This window comes from Panthera tigris, chromosome D2, assembly GCF_018350195.1.
Source record: "Panthera tigris isolate Pti1 chromosome D2, P.tigris_Pti1_mat1.1, whole genome shotgun sequence".
NCBI classification, from domain to species: domain Eukaryota; kingdom Metazoa; phylum Chordata; class Mammalia; order Carnivora; family Felidae; genus Panthera; species Panthera tigris.
In genome coordinates, this window is record NC_056670.1 from 68,635,030 (window position 1) to 68,654,220 (window position 19,191).

General features: G+C 46.1%; 1 protein-coding gene across 1 annotated transcript in view; it reads right to left on the reverse strand.

Annotated features, from left to right (window-relative positions):
* LOC102972759 (guanylate cyclase 2G-like) overlaps positions 1 to 19,191 on the reverse strand; it is a 55,708-nt gene that overhangs the window by 34,234 nt on the left and 2,283 nt on the right. The window contains 5 exon segments of the mRNA XM_042960067.1: positions 143 to 287; positions 1,714 to 1,896; positions 5,073 to 5,182; positions 6,719 to 7,064; positions 8,498 to 8,890. Of these exon segments, the coding sequence (XP_042816001.1) occupies positions 143 to 287; positions 1,714 to 1,896; positions 5,073 to 5,182; positions 6,719 to 7,064; positions 8,498 to 8,890 (1,177 nt within the window).

Sequence of the window (19,191 nt, forward strand, 5' to 3'; positions counted from 1 at the left end):
GAAGAAGAATCTCCCTAAGAAAGAGGGACCCTGTGATTCGGTGAGGCAAGCCTCCAGCCACAGCCCGGCTTCTCCGGGCCCTGCCCATGGGAGCAGCAGCAGGCCCCAGTCGAGGAAACCCAGTAGCGGGCAAGCCACTCACCCCGCAGTGCAGCGCGACAGGAGTCTCTCAGGGTGCCCACCAGCTGCCGCCCGTCTCGGAAATCTCGCCCGGCCACCGCCAGCTCCCTTACCGTCTGGGCATAGAGCAGCACCACGTCTCGAAGGTGGGCAGTGTAAGGGCTCACCTTCAGGGAGGGAGGCAAACGCAGGGAGGACTCTCTCTCTCTCTCTGTCCTCTTCACCTTGGAACACACCCGTGGTCCCCGCTGTCCCCCAGGGAGAGGAGGGCCCTCCACGTGCCCGGGCCTGTGCCATCAAATCCCATAGCACGGACCACACTTGGCCTCTTGGGGCCTCCTGGGCCCGGGGAGACCACGTGATCCTGCAGGTCAGGCACGGCTCTTTAGGCCACGGGTGGGAGGGAGTATGGTTTAATGGAAAGAGGGCAGATTTCAGAGCCAGGCTGGCCCTGCTGCTTTACTGGCTGTTGAGTCTTGGGGTAAGTTCCATAACCTCTCTGAATCTCTCTGAATCTCACCTCACGATTAACAAAATGAGAAGGCCGCTGTCACGGTAATGATAAGGATAGTTAAATGAGGTAGAATAGGTATACTCCCATTCTCACTACCTGGAACATAGTAGGTCTTCAATACATGTTCTCTTCCATCCATTTGGTCAACAAAAATTTAAGTGCTGACTAGAGGCCAGGCAGGTTCTCCCTGGAGAAGCTGGTACAGAGCTTACAGTTAGTAGACGACTCCCCCAGTATTTGTCAGTTGATCACCTTTTCTTTTGTGTGAGGATCCACAACGGGCCACCTTGTTCCTAATGGAACGCCTGTCATCAGTGACCCATCACCACCTTCAAGGTCAGCTCAGCCCCACCCTGGAAGTGGTTCCAGCCCTGGCCAATGGTGTCTCTATAAAGAATTCTCTGTGGGAATGAGACACTTTCCCCCATCATCCCACACATACAGAGACCACCACTGGCTGCTAATCTCTCTCCCGACCTTCTTCTCCCTGTTCCAGACCACCTGCTTGCCTTGACCTGTCCTAGCTCCACATCTCTGATCCCTCCATTCTGGTTCCTGCTCCTGGCATCCTGCCGGGAAAGGAAATTGTTGAGGTTTGACGTCCCACTGGTATCAGTTCTACTAATTCCATGTTCTGTATTATTAGATACTCAAAACCACACCCCAGAGGCAGATGTCATTATGAGTCCCATTTTCTGGGGGGAGACACAGATGTGTAGAAGATTAAGCAATTCACCTCAAGGCCCAGAGTTAGTAAATAACAGAATTGGGATAGGAGCCTAGGTCTCTGATTCCAAAGGCCACTGACCTCTCATCTCGTGACCTCTGTCCTCCTTTATGGTCCTGGGGTGCAGATTTCACAAGACAGCATCAGACTACTGTATATTTTGGACTGTTGAAGATGAGAAAGTGTGTGGCTGTGTGTGTGCACAGACACATTTGCGTGCGTGTGTCTGTGTGTGTGTGTGTGTTAGGAGAGTGAGGCAAGCAGAGGGGAAATAAGAGGGAGACTCTCAGAGCCAAACAAACATCCTTCAAGAAGGGGGCAGGGGCCTGTGCAGGAAGGCCCCACATCAGACCTGCTCGTCCGTGAATATGGAGCTGTGGAAGGGTGGTCCTCTCAGCCTTTGGTAGACTTGTTTTTGGAAGTCTTCACCTCCAGGGCCTTCTCCATAGGAGCCAAAGGCTATGAGAAACACTGACTCATAGACCGTGGAGTGCACCGCCTTCTGATTCGTCAATACCTCCTTCCAAAAACTGTCCTGAAACACAATGAAATAAACATAGTCATTCTGTACGAAATACTCCTGTTCAACGGAACCGCATAAAGTCAACGTCAAATTTGAATCTCTTCACTGCGATCCTTGGAAACACAACTTTCAGGACAAAGTTTAGGCTCTAATTTATTAAGCGAGGGTTAAGCCAAAGAAAACATAAACAGCTAGCATTTAATGAGCACACACTATGTGCAAAGCTCTTAACTTTTGCTTAATTACATCTCAGTGTTACACAGCAATAAGAACCCGAGGCCTGGAGAAAGGCAGGCCTTACTATGACTTCTGGTTCCACCAGCTGATGACTGCCACCTTGGACAGGTATACAGCCTTCCTGCCCTGGTTTTACTCACCTATCTAATATAATACAGACAGTGATAGCACTGCCTTGTGGGTTGCATGAGGATTAAATGAGATAGTCCACGGAAGCTCCTGGCGCCCAGCTTGGTGTAAGTTAAGCCCTCAGTCAATGCTGGCTGTTATCACTATATGTGGCCTGCACCCAGCCTTTGCACACTAAATGGATGGGAGATGTTCCAGGGGGCCTGGGAGCCCACCCATTTTCGAGCTAGCGTTGAAAGAGTGGGAAGTAAGCCAAAAAAAAAAAAAATAATAATAATAACTTACCTGGGGGTGTCAAGACCTTAAGATGCAGAAACCTTACCTTCTAGCAATGGGTGGCAAAAAACTTGAAAAATTTAGGACTGCTGATTTTTTTTTGTAATATCATTTTTACTTCTTTAGATAGATAGATAGATATAGATAGATATAGATACAGATAGGTATATAATTTGTTGCCAAGTTAGCTCACATATAGTGTATATAGTGTGCTCTTGGCTTCGGGGGTAGATTCCCATGATTCATTGCTTACATACAACACCCAGCGCTCGTCCCAACAAGTGCCCTCCCGAATGCCCATCACTCATTTTCCCCAACCCCTGGCCCCCCACCCCCATCAACCCTCAGTTTATTCTCTGTATTTAAGAGTCTCTTATGGTTTGCTTCTCTCTCTGTTTGTAACTTTTTTTTCCTTCCCTTCCCCCATCTTCTGTTAAGTTTCTCAAATTCCACATATGAGTGAAAACATATGATATCTGTCTTTCTCTGTCTGACTTATTTCACTTAGCGTAATGCCCTCCAGCTCCATCCACATTGTTGCAAATGGCAAGATTTCATTCTTTTTCATCGCTGAGAAGCATTCCATTGTGTGCGTATATATATATATATATGTATATATATATATATATATGAAGAGGTTTTATATATCACCTCTTCATTATCCATTCATCAGGACTATTGATTCTCAATTTTCTTCTTATGGTTTAGGTGGTTTGTTATGATCATTATTATCTATATTATTACTATTATGAAATGAATGCCCACTCATTGCCTGTATATACATGAAAGACCACAAAATCTTCCCCGATTCCCCTATGGCTCCCTCCTGTCAGTTCCGTATGCGTGTGTATTTTACTTAAGTAGTATCACACTATAATGCTGTTCTGCACCTTGATTTGTCCCCCACTAAGCCTACATTGGGAATCTTTTTCTAGAATGGATTTATGCTATTCTTTTTTTTTTAGAGCAGCATGAATTCAATTGCATGGACGTTGTGTGGTATGTTTTTACTTCTATATGATTTCTGCCACTACAAGCCAACTGGAATGTGATCATCAAAGTTTGGGGAAAAAGCAGCAAGGGTGTTGAAGGGCTTCTCTGTCAATACCGAGACTGGCCCAGCATCTCCTCATCTGTCTGAAGGCAGAGGGGACAGAAATGAAGAGAAAGGGGTGGCCAGCAGTGACAAGGGAAGGTGGGAGGATGTTCTGGGAAGTCTGGCATATGTGTAGAATTCCAACTGGCTGCCCAGAGAGATCTGAGACACTTTGGGCAATCGAAAATACTCTTGATAAAAAGATAAAAGAAATCTGGAACATTATTACACGTTTTTCTTTACTACCTTTTGCCCTATTTCAGCTCATGATTGTATAAAACAAGCTCATTTTAGAAAGATAAAACTGCCATAAAAATTATACAGTGTGTCCATAGCTAAGTACAAGTGGCCTGCTAGTGTGGTGTGGTGATTAAACGTACAGCCCACTGGCTTTAAATACTAGCTCTCGGGGCGCCTGGGTGGCTCAGTCGGTTAAGTGTCCGACTTCGGCTCTGGTCATGATCTCACGGTCCGTGAGTTCGAGCCCCGCGTCGGGCTCTGTGCTGACAGCTCAGAGCCTGGAGCCCGTTTCAGATTCTGTGTCTCCCTCTCTCTCTCTGCCCCTCCCCTGTTCATGCTCTGTCTCTCTCTGTCTCAAACATAAATAAACATTAAAAAAAAAAAATTTAAATACTAGCTCTCTCTCCTACCAGTCATGTGGCCTCTGGTAAGTTATTTCAGCTTTCAGGATTTCAGTTTCCTCATCTACAAGTTCTATGAGTCCTCATCTATGAGTCCACAGAGGACCCATAAAAAGTAGCCCTCCATGGGGTGGTGTGAGCTGAAATGGGTTTTAGTATGTCAAGTACTCGCGGTGGGGCCGGGCATCCAGTAAACACTCCATAAGGCAGTGCTATCGGGGCAAAGAGCTCAGTCCCAGTGTCCATAAGACCCAATTTGGAAGACCAGCTATTCCCCTCAAGAGCTCTGAGCTCTTGGGTAGGGTATCTTAGTTAGCTCAGCCTCTGTTTTTTTTGTCTGGAATGCTAGTGACATCCACCTTACAAGACTGTTGGAAATAAGAGAGCCATGATGCGTGTAAATTATGCATGGAATAGCTGTCTCACGGGACCCTTGGGAGTGTTGAGAGCAATGAGGCAAGTAATATGTGTACCTTGGTACTTAGAGGAGGTACATGGTACGTTTTAGCCATCCCGACCATTACCGAGTGAACCAAACCACCTAAGAATTGTCTAATGGGACCAGTATGTTGGCCTTTTGAGGCTTTTCCTAGGGCTCCACCAGAGACCTCTCACCTACTGTGCAGAAGAACTCTGGGTAAATTCTTTCAGCTCAGTTTCAGGGTCCTGATCCTACAAGGAGAACACGAGGGCACCCGCCTCATGGGATAGTAGTGAGTACTCAGTGAACTGATGCATCTGGTGCATAGCAAGTGCTCCTTGCTTGCTACTTCTTACTGTGGGAACCATAGAGGGCTCATGAGCACCACCTCCAACTGCTGCAAAACAATGAAGACAAATTCTCCTGTGTTGAGTCCCAGGTTCTCTGCAGCCAGCAGCATAATTTTTGCATCCTCTGAGCTGCCGATTAAGATGATAACTAAGAAGAGAAAACAAAGTCAGCCAGTTGTACATGTTCACATGCACATGTGCCCACACTACACACACACACACACACACACACACACACACACACACTTTGTAAAGTCCAGCCTGAAGCCACTCCAAATAAGCCAATGAGACGTGGACTTTTTCTTTCCTTGAGCATGCTTTAGGAAATAGGAAAGCCCAGACTATTCCCAGCATGTGCACTTCCGGAACCACACCAGCAGTACATAAGCTGGTGTCACAAAAGTCCTCACTGCGCTCTCTCCCAAAGTACAAGCCAAAAGAAGGTTGTGACCACTTTCTGGGCTCTCGTTTCTTCACGTAATTCACTCAGAGCAACAGATCTGGCTTGTGGCTCATCAGCCACACAGCAATTAGGAAGAGTTCACAGAAGACCCAGAACCAGGAGCATTCAGACCTTCTAACTTTGGATGGGCGGGGGGCCGGGGAGGGGGAGACAGGAAGCAGAGGTCACGGTGCTTTTATTCCGTCCAAACACATCAGCATGCATTATGACACCCAAATGAAGTAGTGACTTATTTTTTCAAAGGAGGCAAATGATAATCTGCTGATTTGAGTCCCAGTTGTGCGTCAGGCACTGTACTACAGACAGGATACAGCAGTGAGCAAGAGAGAAGGCCCCTGCCTTCAGGGAGCTGACAGCCACAAGGCATGCAAGTGAAGAGATTACCGAGAGCATTTAAGATTCTAATTAGTGAGGGGGGAAGGATGCTCTCATACTGATGTGGGTGAGGTGGTGGTGGGAGGGGGGACTGCTCCAGGTCAGGTAGTCTGAAAAGACTCCTTGGAGCAAGTGGGCTCTGGGCTGAGTCTGGAAGGAGAAGAGGAAGCTATGTATCCACAGAAAGAGGGCCGGGTGGGGTGGGGTGGGATTGCAGGTAGCACTCCAGGCCAAGGGATCAGCACGTCCCCAAGTCCCAAGACCGTAAAGGCCATAAGGGCTTAGTTTATTGGAAGAACAGAAAGGAGTCAGTTACTAATTCATGCCAGAAAGCAGAGCCTCATAAGTACCATGACAAAAATAATTGCTATCACATGCTGACCAGTTATTGTGTTCAGCACTTCACAGGCATGACTTCATTTAATCCTCACCATTCCGTGAGGTAGCTAAGATAATTGTCTCCATCTTACCAGAGGCACAGAGAGGTTAATGTACTCGCTTAAGAGCACACAGCTAGAAAGTGTCAGAGGCTGGTTTCAAACCTAGAGCTTTCTATCTCCACAGCCCATCTCTAAACGATAACCCAAATGCAAAGACCCAGCCCATCTGGAAGATGCTTCCAAAACTGGCTCTGTGCATCATAACACTATAGCATCAGGGATTTCACTTTACATTAAAGAAAAAATAACTTTGTTCTTGGTGATGCTTTTATGTATCATTAATTTTGCACCATTTCCTTCTGCTTTTTACATCCACAGAAAAATGAAGTTCTTAGTTTTTTCCAAACCATCTGCTTTCCTATTTGTCTCTACAAACATAAGCAATGGAAGACTCTTTCCTACTTACTTCTGACAATCAATGGCACGCTTCTAAGATTCTCTCGAAGGAAGGCTGGATCGCTGTTGATGTATTTCACACTGGCAGCGATGGTGAAATGGGATTTGAGTCCGTTCTCTACAACCTTCCATAATTCAACCACTCTGTCCCAGGAGGAAGTCCCAGAGTGACCTCCAAACATCCCAATGTGTTTCCAGCCCAAGTACCGGAGACTTTTCTGGAGCACATCACCAATTTTGTGCATGGGCGACACAAGTTTCACATACGTGTCATATAAGTTGCCCTCCAGTTTTGCAGTTTGTCCAACAAAGTCCAACACAGGGATGTTCCACTCTGACGCCAACAAGCCAATAACCTTGAAAGAAAACAAAATGATGCCTTTCTATAACTCGGTTTAGGCTACACTCAAACCCCGTTGGAAGGTGTCTGCGTAAACTTTGGATTCAGTGAGTCTATGGGTCAGACTGAATCCTCTCTTTTGGAATATTGATGATAATGTCTTGGATCCATCTTCAGGATGCAAAACCTCAAAGGACAAGAATAACGATAGCGAGCATTTATTGATCGATTTGTTCCTTATTTACTTCTCAATACTTTTCATTAGGGTCCTACTATTTACAAGGAACTGTGGAGATCTTGCTCTTAAAGGAGCTTATGATCAACTCTTTCAGGAGCTAAGGCATATAAAAATAGTTTAGAGTAAAGTATACCATTCAATACTTATCGGTTATAGATTTATAGGAGTTAAGTAAGAAATTACTTCTGATTTGGGAATTGGGGATGTGAAGGGTCAGGGTGGAGGAATGAAGACACACTCCACGGCCTTTGAATTTGCCTTTGAAAATTGGATGGCTCTGGAAAGCTAGAAATATGTCAAAGGAAAAATTCCGGAAGAGATCAAGATCCAAGTTCAAATGTGAACTTCATTTGTTAGCACCCAGTACTGATGATAGTTCCCCGGTATGTTTGAGAGTGAGGACTGTGATGTTCCTTCCTAGTCAGCTTTGCATTAACACCTGTCAGAGATGGGATGCCAAGGACTTCCACAAAGCTAATCTCATCAGCTAAACAGCTACAAGTCATGTGTTTGTCTACTTTGCTTGCTCTGGCTTACTGCAATCTGTCATACTTCACTCTTTGCCGTTTACTTTTACCATCGCTGAATAATTTATTACACACACCAAAGGGAAATCTACACAAGCAAATGATATTTTTCTGTTTGAAACGAAGCATTCACTTTCCACTTACTCTTTGTGAGCCATGTGGCTGACAGCATTAGAGTGAATAAGAAGGTTCTACGTACAATAGCACCAAGTCTAAACAATCAACAAGTTAGGGAGTGAACTAATAATTAGTGATTTGAAAGGCTTTCCTTAAAGAGAATGTTAACTGTTATGATTACATGGTCTCATTACATCTCAAAGAAATGGTACTCAAGACCTACATAGTTAGTATGTATAACGTCACCCTTGCCAAGAGATTATTCCAGTCTGTACTATCATTTTAATTTTTTTAACGTTTCTTTCTTTTTGAGAGAAAAGAGACAGAGTGTGAGCTGGAGAGGGGGCAGAGAGAGGGGGAGACACAGAATCTGAAGCAGGCTCCGGGCTCTGAACCATCAGCACAGGGCCCGACGCAGGACTCGAACTCACCAACTGTGAGATTGTGACCTGAGCCAAAGTCTGCTGCTTAACCAACTGAGCCGCCCAGGTGCCCCTGTGCCATCATTTAAAAAACCATCCCTTCCAACGGACACTCAGCCAAAGTTTCTGAAAGGCTATACTCTACCTCTGCTGCTTCTGGGCATGCTGGTCCGAACAGGGCAGGAATCCGTTCTCTCTGGACCTGGTTGGTGAAAACAAGAGACTCTGCAGTGCTGCAGGTTGAGTTGGTATAAGTGAACTCCCAGCTGAAGTTTCCAAAATCTGCTGTCTCTGAGTTGATCTTGTCCATGGCCATCTGGAGGCCCGCACCCAGCTTTTGCACGCTGAATGGGTGAGAGATGTTCCAGGGGGCCTGGAAGCCCATGGTGAGTTTAGCAGCCTCAAGCCAAGTCACCAGCATGCTGACCAAGAGTGTCAGAACTAGTGTTGGGTGGGCAACATGACATTCAATCCCCCAACGGAGCTCAGATCTGAGGCCTCCGCACCTACCCTGGGAGCCATGGATGACAGCTAACACCTGTATCACAGCAGGAGCCTCCTGACCACTCAAGGCAGGAGTTTAAATGATTGTGCAGAGTTCCCTGAGGACCGCAGCTTGCTTTCCAGTCAGTGGCATTAATTAACCAAAACCTTCCCTTTTCAGAGTCTGTCCTAACACCTCTAGAAGCAGCAGTGTTGAAAAAAGAAACTGGGGCAAGGAGTCATCAAAGCCCTGGCAATGGGTCCAGTGACACCTCTGACAAAATTCATGGTCCTGGGAAGGTCACGTAACTCCCACTCCATCTCCACTAGCCTTTTGCTAGTAAAATAAAAATCACGAGAACCACTCAAGTGTGGACAGATGGCCCGGGCTAGAATTCTGATTTCACCATATATTGTGTGACGTAGGACATGTTACTTCCTGTCTCTATGCCTTCATTTCCTGATCCATAAAATGGGGGTAAGACTGCAAAGGGATCCTCACCAAAGTGACATGGTAAGGATTAAAAGTGATCGAGTGCCCGACATAATATCTGGGCAATTTCGTCAGTGTTAGATGATGGTGGTGATTGATGATGTTGATATCATTATCACAATGATTATTATCACCTGCTGAACCTATCTTCCAGGAAATTCTTCTAGATTAAGTGACGTGATGGCTGTGAGTGGGATTACCAACAGCTGGTATAGTCTGTATCCCTCACCCAGGCCTAGGGCACCAGGGAGATGTTACTGATGGATGAACACGAACTCTCCCGTTGTGCAGCTCAGGGCAGAGCTGAGGACAGGTCTTTGTTGATGAATTACATGTGATATATTACATGTATAATATTTTACAGAGAAATTTTGCTTTACATTGCAGGGATGGCAGGCCCCTTGGGGAGCCATCGCTATTCCCAGGTAAGATGACCCAGCCACCAGCTGGGCAAATGCTTATAAGTATAAATGGTTCAGTCCCCATCTACCATCAGCTTTCTTCTAGATCCCACTGGCAGAGAAGGGGCTGGCATCTCCAACTCACCTCGGGATTATGTATTTCGGCACTGTAGGCTTGTTGTGATTCTTTTTTTTTTTTAATTTTTTTTTAACATTTCTTTATTTTTGAGACAGAGAGAGAGAGAGCATGAACAGGGGAGGGTTAGAGGAAGAGGGAGACATAGAATCTGAAACAGGCTCCAGGCTCTGAGCTGTCAGCACAGAGCCCGATGCGGGGCTCGAACCCACAGATCGCGAGATCATGACCTGAGCCGAAGTCAGACGCTTAACTGACTGAGCCACCCAGGCGCCCCTTGTTGTGATTCTTAAAGCTTGATCTAAGGACCACCTACCTCAGTCTCTCCTGATGGTCAGATGTATAGATTCCAGGCTCCCAGTGCAGACCCTCTGAACCAGAATGTCTTGGGTTTATCCTTGGAATCTGCATTTAACAGACCCTCACATATCCCCAGGTACACTAAGGTTTGAGAGACTTTGAGACAGTCTGAGGTGAGAGGAAGGAAAGGATAGCCAATCACTATTCATTATCTATTTACCTTCCTTCAGTATCAAGCACCCAGGATGGGACTACTGAGCCTTAGGTCTAGCCTACCTCAGAGGTCCATTTTCAAACCTGTGCATTAGAGGGGTTGCTTTTCTCCAAACCAAACTCATCATAACTGGTTCTTCACCCAGTTACAGATTCTCTCTCTCCTCTGCTAGGACAGCTCTGTGTCAATTGGCCAAAAAATCAAGTGTGGACTCCCGTGCTCTGACCATAGTTAGAATTCCATGAACCTCTTTTACCCCTATGCTTACCAGATGTATGTGATCCTGGGAAAGTCAGTTACATCTGTGTCTTAGTTTCTTCAATTTCGGAAGAACACGATAACACCCCTTACAGAAGGATGTTGTAAAGATATTGTGAGATTACCTAATTCCTCAGCACAGTGCTCTGCATTTAGTAGGAACTCAATAAGGAACATCCCTGATGGATGTATCATTGCACCAGTCATGTCAAAGCTAGGAGTCTGGATATGTCTTATTACATACACTACATCCCGTCTCCCCCTCCCATATACAAACTTCTTAAAGCTCATAATCCCACTCTAGATAATTTTAGATTCTTCACATTTACAGAGTGTCTTTTTCTGAGAAACTCTGAAGCCAAGATGACTGTATGTGTCCCCTTTTGGATCCTCAGATCCAACACAGTGTTGGGCCTTTAAACATGCAAATTAATATTAATCATAATAAGTATAAATATGTTTTGTATTTGTAAGTGCTCACAAGTGGGTATGGTCAAAACCAGAAGAAGATACCAGTGAGGTTCAGTGTTGGTGAGGGTCTGATAAACAGACATACGCTGCTTATAGAAATGTTAGTTGGGGGGCGCCTGGGTGGCTCAGTTGGTTAAGCGTCCAACTCTTGGTTTCGGCTCAGGTCATGATCTCATGGTTCATGGGTTCAAGCCCCACGTCGGGCTCTGTGCTGACAGCATGGAACCTGCCTGGGATTCTGTCTCCCTCTCTCTCTGCCCCTCCCCTGCTCTCTCTCTCTCTCTCAAAAATAAATAAACATTTAAAAAAAAGTTTAAAAAAAAAAAAGAAATGTTAGTTGGTAGCAGTTTTTCAACATGCATCCAAAAGCCTTAGGATATATGCATTTTTGACTCAGAAATTCCACTTTTGGGGATCCGTCCTAAAGAACAAGATCATACGATAAAACGTAACAATGGCACTGTATACCTGAAACTAATATAACACTGTATGATAACTAAACTGGAATTAAAAGGAAAATTTTAATCTAAAAAATTAGAGACGGGGCGCCCGGATGGCTCAGTCGGTTAAGCGTCCGACTTCGGCTCAGATCATGATCTCGCGGTTTGTGGGTTCGAGCCCTGCGTCAGGCTCTGTGCCGACAGCCCACAACCTGGAGGCTGTTTTGGATTCTGTGTCTCCCTCTCTCTGCCCCTGCCCCACTCGCGCCCTCTCTTTCTCTCAAAAATAAATAAACATTAACAAAAAAAATTGTTTTATATCAGACACAAGTTTTATGTCTAACAGTAGGGGCCTGGATCAGAAACATGGAACAAATCCATATGATCGAGGATCATGCAGTCATCGAAAATGATATTTTAAATGTACATTTATTAACTTAGATCATATTAAGTGAGGAAGCACACTATAAAAGTGGGATGTACCTTATTCCATTTTTATTTTCTTAAGGAGGCACACAAGTTTGTATAGCAAAGATTGCATACACCAAATCACTGTAAGTTGCTCTCTCTGGATGAGGGAAATTATATGGGTGTTTTTTTCTTCTCTTTACTTTCCTTCTCATGTTTTTTGTCTTCATGTCTGCAATGAGAAAGAAAAGTGAAAGTTTTGATTAGTAATAAGCCCTCCAGGGGCCTCTGGGTGGCTTGAGTCAATTAAGCATCCAGACTCGACTTCAGCTCAGGTCACGATCTCAGTGTCATAGGATCGAGCCCTTTGTCAGGCTCTGCGCTGGGAGTAGAGCCTGCTTGAGATTCTCTCTGTCCCTCTACCATTCATGCATGCTCTTTCTCTCCCTGGGAGATGGGGGGGGGGGGACAAATAAAAACTAAACTCTACAGACTTGGATTTGGGGAGGAAAAGCATGGGCTCTAACTCATGGTATCTGAATTCTCAGGCCAGAAGAACCTCACAGAGGCCTGAGTCTACACACCTCTAGGCACCTGGCTTACCTCCGTAGGCTCTGATCATTCTCTGCTGAGCTCAGTCCCTTCCATTTCTCCATTGCCCTCAGAGTGGGAGAGAAACAGATGCAACGGCCCAGGTAATGGCAATCATCATGTGGAAAGGTGGCCATGGTTACAGGCCCACCCACTTTGTGTGAAGCGTTTGACTGGCCGGAGTGGGAAGGTCTGAGGTTAAAAGCAGATTAAGGGGCCGGGTAGGCACTGTGGTGTCAAGGAGGGGGCACTCGGTTCTCCACTTTGCTTCTCCAGCCCTCCTCCACTCTAGGAGATTCTCATGCCGGCAAGTTACCAGTGCCACGGTGGTGGATTGGGGCAGCTACATTGTTCCACCTGATGATGGTTTAAAACAAAGGTAGACTGTGCATGGCCAGCAGAGGTACAGAGTTTGGTTCTCTATGTCAGTGGGGTAGTGCTTTGATTCCTAATTACTTTATCCCATCTCTATTTCCTAAAGAGATTATTGCAGAGGGAGGGTTATTTTAGCCTAACTTATGGGTTCCTCGATGCTGACCAGCCTGGGCCATAAACCAGATTCAGAGCCAGCTGTTCAATATCCATGATCAGGTAAGATTAGCTGCGTCCAGGGTGGTAGAGTTTTAGTAAGACCTCTGGCTTTTTTTCCAGCGGCCCTCCCTCCCCTCCTGCTCCCCCCAGCCCCCACCATCTCCTTTCAATTTATAAATATGTAGCCTAATCACGTGTAGAGAAGAAGTAAAGGTTTGGAATGTGTGGATCTGAACTTGTCCAGAAGCAGAAGAAGGTGTTGGAATACAACAAGATGAGCCTGTAATCACCTTGAGGGAAAGACCGAAGGAGAGGCAACCATCACCCCCGTTCTCCCACACTCTCTCGCATCTCGTTGTGTGTTCTCAGCAAAGGCATCAACCTCAGGTTTTGCCAAGTAAATAAGACTGAATCTGAGCCTCCGTTTTCTTATTGGTAAAGTAGGAAAATGGCAGGGGCCAGAGCCCTTTGACCTTACGAGCTTCTTGTCCTAAAACCCTAGGACTCTGGCAGATTTCTAGCGAACCAAGTGCTCCGTGCTTGATGATGGCAGCAAGTTTCGTTCCAGGTCCTGCTTACAGGTTCCTAAATGAAACATTCCTGGAGATCTACCACACCTTATACTAGCCATCCTGGAAGTAAGAGCAAGGAAAAGGTAGCTATTAACCTCTTCAGTGTGAACTTTCAACTTCCCCGTCGTGTTCTCAGCTCTTGTAAATAGTTGTGATGCAGTCAATACAAAGCTTCTAGTAAGTAAGTGTTCAACGAGGCATAGGAAAGGGGAGAAAAGGTTGCACTTGTGTTTCTCAAAACTGAAACAAGGCAGATTCCTTGGTTCCAAAGCCATTCCTTTAGTTAACCATGAGCACACTTCTCCTACCAGGCCAAGGATGGGCCACTGACCTTGGCTTTCTGAGGGAGACATGCCAGTCATGTGTCTGAAAATGTTTATGCGAGGGGCAAAGATTCCTCTTTCACAGGGACGTGACCTCTTACATACCTCAACCACCTGATATTTATTCTGTGCTGCTAAAAGACTTCTTCTGACCTGTGATGTGGTGTTCTTTCCCACACCCGTTTCCACCAGGAACGTGTCTTTGACACCTGGCCAGTGCTTTTCACCTTCTAGGGATTCTGATCAATACTTTCAAATTTTCTTCTGGCTACAGGGATAACCTGAAGTTTAGCAGGTGGATCCGGCCTAAATGCCATATTTCTGATCTGAATATTTATTTTGTGGTCTTCAATCCTATCTCCCAGATGACGGCTCCTGACCCCCCCAGTAAAGCCTTAGCATGAAGACCCAAAACATTCAGACGGTGGGGGGGGGGGGGGGGGAGAGGGCAGCTGTCTGCTCAGTAATCAAAGATCCTAAATGATTAACAGTGATACAATTACTTCCCAAGCCAGTTTCAATCAAATTGTAAGTTTTCCGAGAACACCTTTGTGCCACAGTGTCCCAAACACTGAGCAAATGAGCAAATAAAGAGCCTGCCCCTGCCTTAATACATCTTTCTCTGGTGAGCATACACTTAACTCCTAAGCACGATATGCTTCTCCATCCAATAAGGGGCCGGCTGGTCATCTGGGCAGCCTCTCTCTGGTATGTAATCATGTGAAGCAAGGCAGGATGTCCCTTCTGACTCCTCCCCCCTCTTTGGCTTCTTGTCTGGAGAGACCAGAACCCCTCCCACTTCCTGATATTCCTGAACCACTCATGTGAAAATTTCCCAAATGGCTCTCTAGCCACACACTCAGGATTGTTCTCTCATGCAGAGAGCCCAGTGAACCAAGACTGCGGAGCAGAGGACCATGTCCTTGAAGGCATGGTGAAGGAGGTGTTGGCATACCCCCCCCCCCGAGTATTGATGTCCCCCATCTACTGTTTGTCACCCACTCTCCTGGAGGATGCAGTGTAGTGAGTTGGTTGGGAGCACAGGTTTGGAAGGAGACTTGAGCTCATTTGGACAAGTTACGCAGTGTCTAAACCTTGGTTTCCTTATTTGTAATTACCCTAATGAGCTCACGTGAGGATTAGATGGAGTCCTAGGTGTAGGACACACAGCACAGTGCCTGGCATGGAACAACACTCAGGGAATGATAGGAATGCTAACAGTTTTATAATAAGGGACTGTTGATTCAGTCAGTGTCATAAACTCTGTTGGATGTGTAAACCAGGGGTACAGGTAGAAGACCCTGCTGCCTTTAAGTTCATCCAGAGCAGTTATAACACATTTGCTGCTGCCGCTGGGTGATGCCACCTTTTGTTTATATTCCGTAGGCATCAGGCCGAGGACTTACGGGCCTAATCGGTGTTGTTGAAGGAAAATACAGTGCAAGCCACATACCTAATTTTAAATTTTTCAGCAGGCATAATTACAAGAGGTAAAGGAACAGGTAGAATTACTTGTCTAGTGCATCCTAAATATTATCACTTCAACATGTAATCATCATTTTAAAATCGGGGATGTTATGCTACTTTCTTCAAACTAAGTCTGCAAAATTCGGTGTGTGTTTTGTACACCTCTAAACGTAGACTTGACTCATTTCAAGTGCTCAGCAGCCATATGCAGGCCCTGGTTACCGTATTGGACCACACAGATCTCCATTTTCCCTCTGAGCTACCTTTCTAACCTGCCAGGAAACAGCGATGATTTTTATGGGGTTGTTGTGGGCTCTGGGAATTTAGAGCTGACCCCTCTCCCGGGGATCTCTCCACTTTCTGTCTGATTCAGAAACGCTCTTGGAAAGCTCTTGCTAACAAAGGAGAAAGTTGCCTGTGTCACTGTGTTCCAACCTTGTTGACATCATGAACCTGAGAATAAGTCTATGAGGCAATTTGCTGTGTGTGTTCTTTGCGGGGGGGGGGGTGGCCTATCTGGGGTTAGGGAAAACTTCTTATTGCAATCTGTGCAAACATCAGTCTCATCAACCAAGTGCTTGTGCTTGAGTAACACTTCCTTCCCACAAAGAATGAGCAAGTGGGCCTCAAGAGCCTGGGTGCCCAAGCTGTCCATGACCCAGGTTGATGAAAACGAGCTGGGGGCCAGCTTCTCCCACGTGTACAGTGATGCCCCATGGTACAGGATTGATAGCAGGGCCCAGCATGGAGCTGTGACAACTGAGCAGAACAACCTGAGGTTTGCGCAACTGGATGTATAGTGTTTTGGCCCCTCTAGTTGTGTGAAGTGAGGCCGTGCGTGGGAAATGAGTTCAGTGGCAGGAAGGATATCCAGGCAGATAAAAAGCCCTTCTGAGGAGGGAAAAGGTAGCTGTTGTTTCATCCTTGGCATCAGAACCATATGGCTGGCATTGTGTCCTGCTTCCTCTAGGACCATGGTTCTTAATTTTCTTTGGGAAACCAATGAAAGTTCCCAAGATAAGTGTGTGTGTGTGTGTGTGTGTGTGTGTGTGTGTGTGTGTAGTTATATATATACACAAGATTGCATAGGGTTCATCGAATGGATCATACTCATAGATACACCCTTGAACTCTGGACTCCAGGCTACTTCAATTCAATATCTGACTCTGAGACTCTGTCCGCTATTAGCCACATGCCTTGGGGAAGTTAATTGGCCTCTCAGCTTTGCTTCTGCAAAATAACAACTTCTTCGTGGAGATGCAGTGAGATTAAATACGATAATGCAGATGAAGTTCTTAGAACAGCGGTATCCCACGGGAGGTGTGCAGTAATGTTCATGAACCTCTCAAATGCCTTCAGAAAGGAGCTGGCATGAGAACCTTGGGTTGCTACCTGGCAAGGTGTACTTTGAATGCCATAAGCCTTTTGAAACATCAGATAACCAGGGAAAGGGTGGGTATGGAGTTCTGATAACTGGAATGGCTGATTAAGGCACACTTGGTAGGAGTTTAAGGAACTTTGCCCCTTCCTTTCAACATCTCAGTAGCAGGGTAAACTTCAAAGTCAGCTCTGCCATGTGGGAAGCTAAAGGTCAGTCCCTCACAGTCCCCCACTCTGTGCCACCACAATGTCTTTCCTATTCCGCCACCTCTAGAGAGGAACATCTCACCTTTCTTTCTGAGCCATCAGTATTAAGTTAACATGAGTAGGTTCAGTTGATAGGTCTAGAACTCTTCTCTTTCTTCTTGGGTCATGTTGCCCTACTTCTAAAGACTTGCATTAGCTGTTAGAACAGGCAAAGATCCTTCCTAAATAAGTGTTCTTTAAGCCACGAATCGTAACTGCCCTTGTCACGGCCCCAACAGCCACGGAAGGTTTGGATGCTGAGGGCAGCATCCCCGTTTATACCTCACAGGTTTGTTAAAAGATAGATTGGGAAAGTTTTACAAACTGGGAGGAGCTTCATCAATGCACTGTGGGGCTACTTAAAAAGTTGACCTGCTTATAAGGTCTGTCTTTCCCTGCTTTCAAAAATGGGGAAAACCTGGGTTCTGTTTCTAAAGAGCTGTCAGCCCCTATCCTGAGATGTATCTTGGCTTTTTCAAGGCTGTATTACAAAACCCTAGAGTATTGGCTCCTGGTCTTCTAGAACTGTTGTGTAGGCGATTTGTCGTTTCTTTGTCCCTACCAAAGGGGAGGGCATGTAAACACACTGACCAGAGCACCATGTGTGAGTGTGTCCGAACTGTAGCTGTTGGGTCAGACTCTTCACATCTTGAGCACATTGCCTATAAATGACCTAAAACAATAACTAAGGTTTGCACTTTGTCAGGGTTACGGGAGCTCAAACCCAGAAGGAGTTTGCTTGTATTGAATTCTAAATGCATATGGCTGTGTGAAGGGAGGGAGAAATAGAGGATGTGGTATAGAAGCCTTAGCTCACACGTGTTTTTGTGAAGTGAGATGTTATGGGAAATGATGATTTATCAAGAGATGGGGCACTGGAGACCTGGCTTCTGGACTCCCCTCTCCTACTAAAGTCCATGCCTCAGCTGTTTCTCATTTTTACTGTCTCAGGTACCCTAACAATAAAGCTAAGTTTGTTGGATCAGGTGATGCCCCCTATATGCCTGTGCTCATACCCACGTGGCTTGTCTAGTTGTCATGCTGTGCGGCTTTGATATATATTTACATGAGGAGTGGGGCAGGGAATGGCAATATGTCCTGTTATTGCCAAAGCGCTACTCTGGGACTGGTCTGCCTACTGACCTTGAGTAACACCTCTCTTCTGGAGCACACGGTGAGTTCTACTCTGTGCCAAATGGCCCGCCCCGCCCCCCAACTGCAGGGTCACCATAACCAAGACTACCCCAAACACAGTCCCTCTTGACATCTCAACAGTCGGGCTCATTGAAGGCAGAGTGGCTCCGAGTGTGTTCCTAGCGTCATTCCCAGACCAGCAGCATCCACATCACCTGGAATTATTAGAAATGCAGATTCGCAGGCCCTAACCCAGGCCTACTGAATCAGAAGCTCCGACACCAGCTGTGTTGGAACAGGCTCTCCAGGGGGTCGTGATGTTCGCTGACGCCTGAGAACCACCGGCTTGGAGTATCTCGCTCTCCAGCAGGTATGCCGTCAGTAGGTTGCCAGTTAACACAACTTGGCATGAATCCAATCAGGTGGGACTTACGGCCTCAGTTCTGGTTGAATTGTATCTCCTTTAGTCACTTCTTAGAAAGCCCTTTTCTTTCAGGTACTAAGGCAGGACTAGGGCTGTGTGCAAAGAAGGGACTTTCAAGAATCAATGCACCTGAGACCTGGAAGAGAATGTGACCTAATAAGGCCTCACTGGTAATGTGGCGGCCACTGCTTCACACAGGAGTCAACAGGAAGCGGTACTGGGTTCTGATGTTGATATTACTGGCTGCTTGACTGAATCCAATGAGAAGAAACCTAGTACAGCATTTCCACGAGTTTCTGCTGGCCCGGCACACAAGACATCCATGGGAGGTGCAGCCTGTATCCATGATCCTGCATTCTAAATATGACCCAGGTAGGTTTGTCCCTCGGTCTGGATGCTAGAGTCACTTGCCTCATCGCATTGTCTTGGAGATGTTCTAATTCTGGAGGGGTCACTGGCCTCTTCTAGAAAAAGGCCCATCTCGAAATGCAGACCTCTCTTATCTGATCCATAAAGTCCTAGCTTGAGCCAATTAACGTGGCTTCTCATGTTTTGCTCAACCACAAC